General features: G+C 51.9%; 1 protein-coding gene across 1 annotated transcript; it reads left to right on the top strand.

Annotated features, from left to right (window-relative positions):
• Positions 1 to 2145: 2145 nt before the first annotated feature.
• On the top strand, positions 2146 to 5452 carry TFF2 (trefoil factor 2). The gene is made up of 4 exons (XM_006071538.4): positions 2146 to 2318; positions 2962 to 3111; positions 4244 to 4390; positions 5256 to 5452. The coding sequence occupies exons 1-4, from the start codon at positions 2231 to 2233 to the stop codon at positions 5267 to 5269; spliced, it is 399 nt and encodes a 132-aa protein (XP_006071600.1). The 5' UTR covers positions 2146 to 2230; the 3' UTR covers positions 5270 to 5452.
• The last annotated feature ends 4219 nt before the right edge of the window (positions 5453 to 9671 follow it).

Below are 9671 nucleotides of genomic sequence, written 5' to 3'. Positions count from 1 at the left end.
TTTGGATTCCTTGGAGGATAGGTTGGCAAGTTACAGCTGCCTACAGCTTTTGTCTAAAAAATTAAAAAAAAAATTTATATTAGGTATGTTTTCTTCAATTAGGCTGTGAATCTAGAGCCACTCTAAATATATATATATATATATATACATTTTTGAAAAGTATTTTGCCTTTATTTTTAAAGGGGTTTTCCATGAGTATAGAATTCTGACTTGACAAGGTTTTCTCTTTTAGCACTTAAATATCATTTTAGCACTTAAATATCATCTTAGCACTTAAATTTCATTTTGTTGCCCTCCATATTGCATTGTTTCAGATGAGAGATCACTTGTAATTCTTAACACACTCCCCTGATTGCGGTGTGTCTTCGGTTGCTGTAAAACTTTCTCTTTTTCTTCTTGTTTGTTTGACTTAGTTGCACAATGCGGGATCTTTTTTAAGATGCATCTTCAAGGAGCCTAGGTGACACTGTGGCTCAAGGTCGGTGTCCAGCCCCCAGCCTGAGCTCATGTGATGGGAGTCACCCAACTCCCATCAGAGTCACCCAACACAGCTTAGAGGCTATTCTGTGGGCACAGGTCCACACTCAGGGGGGTGCCGCTCACACTGTAGACATTGCATCTTCCATAATGACTTCCCCACAGGTGGAAGTAGCTTGTCTTGAAGAAAATGTGCCCTTTTCTAAAAGCAAAAAGTGCCATGTGGACGGATGGTGCCCTGGTGGGAGCCCAAGGAGCTCCACCTCCAATGGAGGCAGAAGGAGCTCCCCAAGGAGGATGCAGGCCAGAGAACAAGGGGCTGATGAGCCGTCTCTTTGGCATGGATCAGCTGGTTTCAGCAGGAATCCTGAAAAGGCCTAGATGGGACAGCGGGAAGTTGGGCCAAGAGGGAAGAGGCAGAGAGGAAAGTGGGGCTGAGAGCCTGGAAGAGAAGACTCAGGGTCTTGTGTCCTGGTGGTGATGAAGGGTGACAGAGACACAGGTGGGGAAAGGTGACTTTTTCACAGTTTGATAAGACAGAGCACCAGGGCTGCTCGGCAGGGCTCTAGGCAGGGGTCCAATCTGTAGGCGCTGGAACTGGAGCTGGCAGAAGCCCCGAGCATGCAGGTCTGCTCTCCAGACTTGAAGACCCAGAGTTCCAGACTCCATACATTTTTGGGTTCCTGGCTGCTCAAGCCGTGCTTGACAGATTGGTGGTTCCCAGAAGTGCCCCAGTGTTGGGGCATTCATGAACGTCCTTGACCTCACCCCATCTCTCCTCTATTCCCATGGGGTGCATTCTCCCCATTTCTCTTTTGTCTCTTTGGGTCCCATTTTCAGACCCCTTCCCCTGGAGCATCTTATGTTGAGCACAGGCTGGTTCACAGGTGCCATCTTTTAGAAAACAGACAATTATCATGGAAGAAAAGAAGTGGTGGCAACAGTGGAAAGGAACCTGCCTGCCAAAGCTGGAGACTTAAGAGACAGGTTTGCTCCCTGGGTTGGGGAGATGCCCTGGAGGAAGGCATGGCAACCCACTCCAGTATTCTTGCCTGGAGAATCCCATGGATAGAGGAGCCTGGTGAGCTACAGTCTGTAAGGTTGCAGAGTCAGACATGAATGAAGTGACTTAGCATGCATGCAGGCTTGGCTGACATGAACTTGTCACTTTTACACTCATCTGAGGCTGTTCATTTTACCCTGTCAGCCTCATCTCCATGGTGATCCATCCCTTCCCCAAGATAGAGACAAGGAGATACAGACCAGGGACCAGGAGCCCTGGAGGAGGGTCTCCTGCCATTCTCCTGTTCCTGCGGAAGGGGTCTGCTCTGACTGCAGTTGGCTCATTTTCCCTGGTAGCCTTGGGCCCAGGACTTGAAAATTGCTGTGGTGTTAGCCACGTGCTTTATCAGGAGAAATCCCTAACTTCTCCCTTCCTGGGTGGGACCTGCGAGCGCCCGGCACCACATGTGCTGTCTTCCACGTCGGCATCCTGGCATGACCCGGCTCCCTGCCTGGGGCAGGGGGGTGGCCTGGCTGTGCTTGCAGAAAGCCCAGTGCTCTGCTCTGTCACCCCTACCCCCCACTACCTGCTGGCCAAGCTATCGCAACTCGTTTTCCTAACAAAGGCCTCAAATCGTTGGTGCCACAGGCAGAGACGAGTTTATCTTGCTTGCTGAGCAAACAGAGAGAAGCTTATAAAACACCCCTGGCAGCGGGGAGTGTGCACTCTTCTGGTGGCCCTGGGGTGCAGATGAACGTGGACATGGGACCCCGAGGCACTTGGCTCCTGGCTGCGCTTCTGCTGGGTCTGTGCGCCCTGGCGGGGGCCCAGAAACCAGGTAAGTGGAGATTCAGGTCCCTGAGGGGACGTGGAGCATCCGAGCCAGCGAGCCTGGGAGCCTTCTAGAACCCAGAGGGTGGGGGTGGTGGGATGTGAGGTCCTTGCCTCCTGCCCCCTGGGGGTCTCTGTTTGTATTAGTTTCCCTGGAAGAGAAAATGTGGATGGTGGGGAAGCAGGTGGGAAGGTGTCCTAGGACTGGGGATGCTGGCCATGCAGCTGGCTCCTACATGCGTCCACCCGCTTCCCACCATTCATGGAGGACAGTGGGGGAGAGGGGTGAGACATCCCAGGAGGACCCCCTTCGGGATCGGTCAGGGTGGCCTTGGGTGTGGGTGGGCCAGCTCGAGGAGGAGCTGGGTAGGAGGCCCATCAAGGTCTCCCAGAGGGTCCGACTTGCTCACTTTCATCCTGACCTTGGCCTGAGTCCATCTGTCCACCCTCTTGCCAGAAGGTTTTATTTTTAAACTAATAAAACACTTTCAGCCAAGCCTTGTCAATTCCTCTGAAGGACGCTGCGTGGTTCAAACACGAGCGAGATAAGACGGCCTTTACAAGGCCAGAGCGGAGCTGATGGAGCATCCTGGACGCGCTGGCGGGCGGGGGCACATGTAGGGGGCTGGCTGACCTGGGCTTCTTTGCAGACGCCTGCCAGTGCTCGCGCCTGAACCCGCACAACAGGGTGAACTGCGGCTTCCCGGGCATCAGCAGTGACGAATGCTTCTCCAGAGGATGCTGCTTCGACTCCAGCGTCGTCGGGGTCCCTTGGTGTTTCAATCCCCTCCCGAAGCAAGGTAACGGGCAAGGTCCCCTCCTGAGCCCCGGCCAGCAGCCCAGGACCCAGCTTCCCCAGGCTCTCTAACCACCCAGGCCAGCCCAAGGGAAGAGAAAACGCCCTCTGCCTCCTGTGTCCACATTAGATCCCGAGGGTGAGATGTTTGTCCTTTTAGGGAGACTTCAGGGGATCCGACTGCTTGACTGTATTTGAAGGAAGAGCGAGTCTCAGGACCCTCTTGGCTATGGCTCCTGAATCAGCTCCTAAGGGACATAAAGGCATTAAAATCAGAATGTTATTAACATAACTGCAAACAGACCCCAAATGTTAAGAAATTAAGTTAAGGCTTCTAGAGTCATCTTTTGAGAGTCAGTTTTGTATCTGTGCATATTATCAACTTAAAAAGTCACCTGTTTCAAGGCAGGCACACAGAGTTCTGTCTGCAAAGCAGATCCATTTGTGTGGAACTCAGCGCCTTGGGTCCCGTCCACACCCCTCACGGGTGGTGGTCGGAGGCTCCCGGGCTGTGGGGAAAACGGAACTGACTGCAGGTGGTCGGTTTGTCTATCGCCAAGGTTCATCCAGTAGTGGAAGGATCCTTGGGAGTCAGTTCTTTGTATTAGTATTAGTCAGTATTAGTCACTCAGTCATGTCTGACTCTGCAACCCCATGGGCTGTAGCCCACCAGGCTCCTCTGTCCATGAGATCCTTCAGGCAAGAATATTGGAGTGGGTTGCCATTCCCTTCTCCAGGGGATCTTCCCAACCCAGGGATCGAACCCAGGTCTCCTGGATTGCAGGCAGATTCTTTACCACTTAGCTACCAGGGTAGCCACTCAATTCTTGGTCAAATGCTTTATAACTTTAAAGGATCCTCCCAAGAGGTAGTGTGGGCAACTCCATTTTATAGAGCCATGTCAAGTCCAGGGAGATGAAGCAACTTTCCCTCTGACTTTGGGTATCCGGAAGAAGGGGTGGCCACCCGCTGGTGCCCACCTTTAGTCTAGGGGTGACAGTCCCAGGATCCCCTGTTGCTACCCTGAACCTGTGAGCCCAAGATGCTCCCCTAGCAGGATGGGATGGATGTGTCTGGCTAATGAAATAGCCTAACTGCATCCCCTTGTTGTCCCCAAACCCGGTGGTGCCTTGCAGAGTCGGAGGAATGTGTCATGGAGGTCTCGGCCCGCAAGGACTGTGGCTACCCCGGCATCAGTCCTGAGGAGTGTGAGTCCCGGAAGTGCTGCTTCTCTGACACCATCCCCCAAGTGCCCTGGTGCTTCTTCCCCATCTCCGTGAAAGGTAACGTCGGAGAACACAGGCAATTGCCCAGACACAGGCAATTCTCAGGGGCAGTGGGAGCCAGGGTGGGGGAGGTCCTCAGCTCGCCAGGATGCCCAATGCCAGGCCCCCAGACCCCGGGGGTGGCCAGTTCAGGAAAAACCGTGCTCATGTGGGAGCTCACCGTTACTGTGAACCGTCTCAGAAGTCAATTCGAGAATGTTCTCAACAAGGACAGCTTTTTTTTAAAAAAAAAAAAAATAAACTAAGCCCTCGGGTCTTCCCACTGTGTCTTTTCTGATGGTTGTATAAAGCACCTGACCCTCAGCCGCGGCCCCAGGTCCCAGCACAGTTGGCTGGTGTCACTATTTTGGGTGCTTCCGAATGCCTTGCCCTGCGCTGGGCACCATGGGTAGGATCCAGAGCAAAGCAGATGTGGTCTCTTCTCTTGCGGACCCTGATGCTCTCTCCCGTGACCATGGGTGACTGGTCCTGCCCCAGTGCCAGTCCCGGGGGGCCATCTCCTTCCTGCCACCCCCTTCCTGTCCCTGACCCTGAATTCGACAAGGAAAGACCACATGTTTCCAAAAGATGGGAAGAATGCATCAGTCCTTTAAGGAAATCAGGATGTTCCAAAGAGCACGCTTTTTCTTTCAGAAGTTTCCAAGTGATTTTTTGAGTGCCCTAAGGGTCTACTTGGAAAACTATCGATTATTTGAGGAGAATGGACCCCCAGAGGGCATCTGGCTGTGTCCCTGCAGGCAACTTCTTCTCCAGCAGGGATGGCTGGACAGAGATCTGTAGTCCCCAAAACCCATGGAGCCTCTTAGCCTGGATTCCAGGCTTCCTGGCACTCTTACCAACCATCTTGTTTTTAAATTTCTAGACTGTCATTACTAAGAGGCAGTGGCTTCAGAGAACCCTCCAGGCTCCTTGGATGTGCCGAAACAGAAGAAGAAACTCACCATCTTACAGTTTCGGATTTCATGTTTCCCCAACTCCTGGGTTTTCGTCATCTGCTTTTTATCCCTTTCAATGGCTTCACATATGATTTCTTCAAATAAAGAAAGCCCTTAAAATCTGCTAAGTTCCATGTTGGCTTCATTGACACAGAGGTGGCCAAAGCTTGTGAGCGTGTGTGTTTGAGAGAGAAAGTTATTGAGAGTACATATACGTGTTGTGTGTAACTTTAATATTCTTTTATCTGCTTTAAGAGCAAGAATTCATCTAATAGGTTCAGGCTACTCTGACAGTGAAAATGTATTGTATGTAAGGAACTTTGGAATCCATGATCCCTTTAAAACTCTCATACTCAATCACTGTATAAAAATTCAAAGACTTTACCTGTAAAAAATTGGCTTCTCTGGTGGCTCAGTGGTAAAGAATCCACCTGCAATGCAGGAGACACAGGTTCGATCCCTGAGTCAGAAAGATCCCCTGGAGAAGGAAATGGCAACCACTCCAGTGTTCTTGCCTGGAGAATTCCATGGACAGAGGAGCCTGGCGGGCCACAGTCCATGGGGTTGTAAGAGTCGAACACGACTTAGCAACTAAACCACCATCACCAAATCCCTAAAAGCATATTAGAAATTACAGGCTACTCTTGGAGTAACAAATAATTTCAGATTGCAATTACAAAACTGCTTTTACAAATGCATCACTGAGTGCTTGCTTTTGAAAATCATGCAAGTTACCCTAATACCGCTTCCAAAAGTGAGTGGAGGACTTGGGCTTCTGTGCATCCTCCCCTCAGCCTGGGAGCGAGCGGCCGCAGCACTGTGCTGTAATTGGAAAGCTGTTCTGAAGAGGAAGTCTGAAACTTTCATCAAGGCTTCTATGCGGCCTATGGGAAGGTCGTGGCGTGAATGATATTTCGGGCACCATGGTGAAGGGGTCCTGACATTCTGCCGCGCAGCGGTGGGGGTGCAACATGGGTGATCCAAGGCCGGACTCTCTGTGGCCTACCCCTCTCCGCTTCCTCCTCCCCCAGCCTGGGCCCACAGTCACCCCAGAAACCCAGGGCCTCTCCTGTGTGACAGTGGCTTTGCACTGCAAGGCGGGAATTCTACAGTGCTTTTTCCAGGTAGAGACTTGGCTCCACATCCGCTCTCAGGACACCGATTTTGAGAAAAGGGCCCCGCTCTGCCTTAGGTCAGTGTTGCATCTTTATCTTGCTAAGACACACACATAAATCCCATAAAACAATGGCTCTGGCTGGAACACGGGGTCTGAAACACTCAAGACAAGTGGCTCAGTGGTTGTGAATTGATTAGTCAGCAGGTGCCTTGTCTTCTCAACTTGTCCTCACGTGCAGTTTATGAGTCCCTGAGTCAGCCTCCCCACCCATCGCACAGCCAAGTCAAACCCCACCATTGACGTATTGGGGAAAAGGTTTGACACATGAATTATTCGTACCTGCACTCCCGGACCCGGAATTGGGTGCTCCTGTTCCTGGCGCCAGGCCGTCTGGGTTTTAGGATCTGGTGGAGCCTCTGGTCTCAGGCTCCTGTTCCGGGGTTGCACGTGTTAGTCCCTCCGCTGTGTCTGCCTCTTTTCCACCCATGGACTGTAGCCCACCAGGCTCCTCTGTCCATGGGATTTCCCAGGCAAGAATACTGGAGTGGGTTCTCCTCCAGGGGATCTTCCCGATCCAGGGATTGAACATGGATGTCCAGCATTATAGGCAGATTCTTTACTGTCTGAGCCACCAGGGTAGCAGGTAGAGGCGCCCTGATTCTTTTGCAGGAATCCTCTTCTCACGCCCCATCCGCAATCCCACCTCCTCTCACAGATTCTCTCTGATGTACACCCCCCTCATTTCCCAGATGACTCCTTATGGCCCTTCTGATAGCTGAGTGCAGATTTTTAAGCAATTTCAGTGGCATTCTCTGGGCTTGGGGGTTCTTAGGCTGTTTTAATCTGTGTGACGTATATCTCTAACTCCTCTTGCTCCAACACCATTGACTACAGAGAACTGCCTGGTATCTCAGTGTGGTTCGGAGCGGCCCCCGATCTCCTTCTGTAAGTGGCCCATGGGCCCGGGGGACGGGGGTACCCTTGTTGTCCCTGGAGCAGCAGCTGGAGACATTCAAGCCTCCCTCAAGCTTCCCCCCACCATTAGACAATCAACCTTTCGTTCTCCTCTGTTATGCCTTCTTCCCTGCCTCTCCCCCTCTGCTCCCTCCAGAGGTGCTCACTGCCCCGCTGGGCTCAACTGGGAGGTTGCTGATGGTGCAGAAGGGCGGGCTGGGTGCAGAGGGTCTGGTGGGGGATGGGACTCACTCCCACTGTCCTGGTCTCTGGGCCCCGGGGTTCATCCAGGTCTTTGGCCGGCTGGCTCAGGTGATGAAGTTGCTTTGAGAGGCAGTCACAGGGGACCAGGGGAGAGGGGGCCAGGCAGGTCCTGGGAGAGGGACAAGAGGAGACGTCACAGTGCTTGTCACAGTGACCTTGGGGAGGCTGTCTTATCACTGAGGCTTTCAAGTGTCCTGTTTGTCGTTCGTGGGTGATGATTGTGTCCCCAGCAAGGTCGTGGTGGGAAATAACGTGTGTGAGCTGCCTGGCGCACTGCCGCTCCCAGTAAACGCATCTCCTCCCAGGACCGTCTGCTCCTCCTGTCCTGACACCTAGCGGGCCACTCAGCGGCCTCGGGTCTAAGAGTCCTTCCCCCTGCGCTGCAGTGCAGCACAACTGAGTCCAGAGCGGGCGTGGGTCCTCAGAACGTGCGTTTATGTGTTATGTTCATTACATGCTCACTGTATGTTGAGTGTACATACAGTGGATTCCATTATTCAGGGCAGTTCTCTTCTATGAAATCACTGACCCCAAATGAGCAAATCATGAACAATCAGGATTGGGGAAAATGCAGAGCTGGGTGCCTTAGGGCCTCTTGGCCAATTTCATCAACTGACCAGCACGTGACCTTGCTTGGTGTGTGTTTCTGCGTGAAGACCCCTTAGTAGTAAAAGTATGGCACCCACGAGGAAGCCAGGAGACAGTGGGAACCCTGGGTTGAGTGGGCTAAGGTGGATCCTGGCTCCCACGTCACGGAAGGCCGTGCGGGTGTCTGGAGCTGATGTGGCGAGAGGGGATGAACACAGACTGGCTGCTGCAGGAGGGTGGAAATGAGGAGACTGGCGATCGAGGATTTGGGGTCACATACCAGCTGGTATCAAAAATCTGCCCTCTGATGATTTCCCGGAACCACTGTGTTTTGAAGCAGAATGCTGAGGGCCGATAAGCAATTATGGACAAGATTCTGGAGGGAAGGCTGTGATGGACACTACAAAATGAGCATTCTCAGGGACCCTGTCATTTTCACTTGTATTTGCCTCTCTCTCCTTTTCTCTTTTTTTTCACACAATGGTGAGAGATATTTGTCAGTTTTCACAATCAATAGCCAGACAAAAAATAAAAGATAATTACAGTTGCGAAAGGAAGATAAAATAAAGACAACTGATTTAATATATGTTGTTGTTTCACTAACGCTGAGCTCACCCCAGAGCCCCGTAACTCACACCTCCAGGAGGCTCCTCTGATGACCGTGCTTTCTCCGGAGGGCACAGCTCAGTCTCTTGCACTTGGGACATGAGACAGCACTCTCACTGTGCTCGGGTCATGGGAAAAGCAAAATCACCAGCTACAAGCACAAAAATATGAAAAACAAGGTTGTGAAAAGGCCCCGAAGGGCCCCTAGTTTATAGGGTGAGCTGAAACAAGAAGGCAGGGTCGCCCTGGGCCCTCAGTGGGGGATGCTCAGCGTCTCCCTGCCGTGCGTAGGCTTGCAGAGCTGATGGCCATAAAAGCCAGGCAGCACCGACTCTGGGGCTACATACAAGTTACAGTGAGCCGGCGAATCTGCAGACAGAAAACCTGCGAATCATGAGGATCAACTGTGTGTTCATAATAGTTGTTATATTCATTATACATATATTTTGGAGATGTGATTCACACTCATAAACACCTCAGATGTTGCTTTGGGGTTCAGGGGGCCAGCCCCTCTGCAGATAACCCCTTCTCCCCGCTTCTGCCTAAAGAAAAAGGAGGAGAGGCCACAGCCCAACCTGACCTCCACGGTGCCCACCATGGCGACCTCCTCAGTACCCCCCACAGGGCACCATGGAATTAGGGGGCTGCAGTAAGTTTACATACCAGATCTCCAATATACATATGTTGGCTCAGTGTAAAGAACCTGCCTGCCAATGTGAGAGATGTGGGTTAAATCCCTGGGTCAGGAAGATCCCCTGAAGAAGGAAATGGCAACTCACTCCAGTATTCTTGCCTGGAGAATCCCATGGACAGA

This window comes from Bubalus bubalis, chromosome 1 (genome assembly GCF_019923935.1).
Source record: "Bubalus bubalis isolate 160015118507 breed Murrah chromosome 1, NDDB_SH_1, whole genome shotgun sequence".
NCBI lineage: Eukaryota > Metazoa > Chordata > Mammalia > Artiodactyla > Bovidae > Bubalus > Bubalus bubalis.
Note: the sequence above shows the minus strand (reverse complement) of the source record. Positions and strands in the feature narration are given on the sequence as shown.

What these genes read in the sequence shown, in the direction of transcription:
- TFF2 (XM_006071538.4), top strand. Translation starts at nt 2,231, where the DNA reads ATGAACGTGGACATGGGACCCCGAGGCACTTGGCTCCTGGCTGCGCTT. An exon ending in GGCGGGGGCCCAGAAACCAG is followed by an intron (nt 2,319 to 2,961) that starts GTAAGTGGAGAT and finishes GCTTCTTTGCAG; the next exon opens with ACGCCTGCCAGTGCTCGCGC. An exon ending in CAATCCCCTCCCGAAGCAAG is followed by an intron (nt 3,112 to 4,243) that starts GTAACGGGCAAG and finishes GGTGCCTTGCAG; the next exon opens with AGTCGGAGGAATGTGTCATG.